This window comes from Pinus tabuliformis, chromosome J (genome assembly GCF_031772625.1).
Source record: "Pinus tabuliformis cultivar Carrire ecotype Pingquan chromosome J, CPIR1, whole genome shotgun sequence".
NCBI classification, from domain to species: domain Eukaryota; kingdom Viridiplantae; phylum Streptophyta; class Pinopsida; order Pinales; family Pinaceae; genus Pinus; species Pinus tabuliformis.
Window position 1 is genome coordinate 936983740 of NC_142295.1, and position 2578 is coordinate 936986317.

A 2578-nucleotide genomic window follows, 5' to 3' on the forward strand; every position below is an offset into this window, starting at 1 on the left:
TTATTCACCATTTAAACCAAAATAATATTCTATTTTGATTTCCTTCCCCACACAAAAATATGAATAATTAAACTAATTAAGCCACATTAAAATACATGGTCCTATCAAACCCCAACCTACTAGAGTAATGGTCCATGAAAATCCTACATAAAATGTAATATTATTAAATTAGTGTCATGATATACTTGAAATTTTGGTGATATACTTGAACTTTTGGTATTTACATTAAATTATTCATTTAAAGTCTACGCAACACAGTAAAAGGTATGATATATACGATATATAAGATATTTTATATAATTTAATAATCTATTTAAGTTCTTACTTGTCCTTATTAAAAAGCTTCAAAATAAATTGTAATCGTAAGTTAAGTATTTTATAATTTATTTTAATTTTTCAATTGTGAATAGGGTAAAACTAAGATATAATCCCTACCTTCAAATTTAATCACGGTAGTAAAAAAAATTAACTCGTCTTCAAATTAAAATGTATTCCTTATCTTCAAGTTCGATCCACGTAAACTACCTAATATATTCTATCACTTCACTTCATGTGCATTTCTAACAAATCACTAATTAAAATGTAATCCTTATCTTCAAGTTCGATCCACGTAAACTACCTACTTCACTTCATGTGCATTTCTAACAAATCACTAATTCAGTTGGTCGCCGAAGCATTTCTGACAAGTTTCCTATTAAGTTCATGGGACACACATACTGGAATCTTTCCAAACCTGTAATATGTTGCAGAAAAGATTAGGTTCAAGCTTCAGCGGTTTGTAGATCCTGATTCTGAGTCTGGTTAGTCCTTATGAATTGCCGAAGTTTATGGTAGAGGGTACGGACGTTAAAAGTATTCAAGTCAAACAGCTGCATGGTAGGAAAACAAAGAATGATATACATGCTTCTATGTTAGGCCAAAGAGGACAGACATATAGATCAAGACATATATATGCTTCTGGTAGATAAACTCAGAAGACTAGGAAGAAAAGTGTTGCCAGTGTGGCAAGGCAGATTACCTTGGTATGTATGGTATGATAAACTTTGTTGTTAATGGTGGAAGAAGAAGCACTCACAACTTCAAGACCTTCTCCTTCCAACGCCAGCAGAATATCTGAGTACACAATCTCATGTCCCAAACTGTTCATACAGATCTGAATACCCGAACTCACAGAGTTTATTTGTAGTGCAGGATATTCCCTCTCCAACCTTCCGAAAGGCAGAATTTTATCAACAAATTTCTTAGTTGCAACTTTTGCATTTGCATCATAGTTGCCTCTCATTTTCTCTCTTTGGGCTGAGAGGTCTTGGACTTTTCGCTGCAGATGGCGAACGTAATTCACAGCTTCCAGCACTTGTTCTGGCACTGCACGTTTCCCCTGCAAAACACAACATCCAAATATGCATTGATAAAAACCCTAGAGGGTACTGACGATGTCTCAAAACCCTAGAGGTTACTGTCGACGTCTCAAAACCCTAGATATTGTGCAGAGAAAAGCATACCAGAAGATTTTCATTTGGTAGCAATGATCTGAGCGCTGAAAAGAGCGCTTTCATTTCTTTACGACGCTGTTTTTCTGTGATTTTGTGACCCCTTTTGTCAGCAGGGACGGGGCCTGGTAATTTAGTCCAAGACTGACCATCAGTTGGAATACTGGAATTGCAGAATCTGCGTATTGCAGGAGGATTCGAAGGGCCAGCTAGAGTTCCAGAATTGCAGCTATCATCGCAATTAAATATGTGGGCATCATCATCAATATTATGACTCCATCGAACTGGATCTTGCATTGATGGAAATGAATTGGAAATATTCGCTATGCTTTCCACATTAAAATTGTTCGTGACATCGTCACAAGAGAAAAATGATGAATTCCACCCAGAAGGAGTGCTCATCTTTGAGATCCTAAGAGCCCTGATTTGGAAAATCAATAAAATCTAGAAAATCTAGCCAACGATTTACAGGCCTGCGAGTGGGTCTGCTATCCTCTGCAAGAAGATTAGTGTTCGATCAGTTCAGAACAAAATCGCCAATCAAATCCTCGCAAACAACCGAGGATCACAATAAAACCTAAAGAACTAAGTTGGTATCTCACACCAGACAGAGAGATATCTTTGTCCAAGCGAACACAAACATGTCAACGTTCATTAGAGAAAATTCTCCTACCATACAACTGTATCAAAAACGGCTGATAGCTCAATGTGATACGACAATTATAAATATTATAAGCGATAGGGAAATTATTAGGGACAAACATCCAATCAAGAAATATTATAATCCATATGGAAATTATTGGGGACAAACGTCCAATCAAAAATTATAGTTTTTTCTTTCTCTGTCAAAGTGAGGGATGTGCAGACCAATATCGCCGCAAGGTGGCCGCGAAGGCAGCGTCGAGCACGGCCCCGGGCTTCATGTTTTTAGTGCGTAGAACGATTCCAGATTATTATTAAATTGAATCCTTTGATCATGATGCCGTCTCAAATATAATCCATATCTTGTTAGTAATGGTATTTTCATGTGCACATTGCAATTTTTCAATCTTCCACTTGTTCACATTGTACAAAGAGTAATCTAAACC

General features: G+C 36.5%; 1 protein-coding gene across 1 annotated transcript; it reads right to left on the reverse strand.

Moving 5' to 3' along the window:
* Positions 1-594: 594 nt before the first annotated feature.
* On the reverse strand, positions 595-1991 carry LOC149229855 (transcription factor bHLH36-like). Its single transcript, XM_089375926.1, has 3 exons — positions 1503-1991; positions 1019-1378; positions 595-869 (listed from the first exon to the last, which is right to left on the reverse strand). Exons 1-3 carry the CDS (start codon positions 1890-1892, stop codon positions 762-764), a joined length of 858 nt encoding a protein of 285 aa, XP_089232052.1. The 5' UTR covers positions 1893-1991; the 3' UTR covers positions 595-761.
* Between the last annotated feature and the right edge of the window lie 587 nt (positions 1992-2578).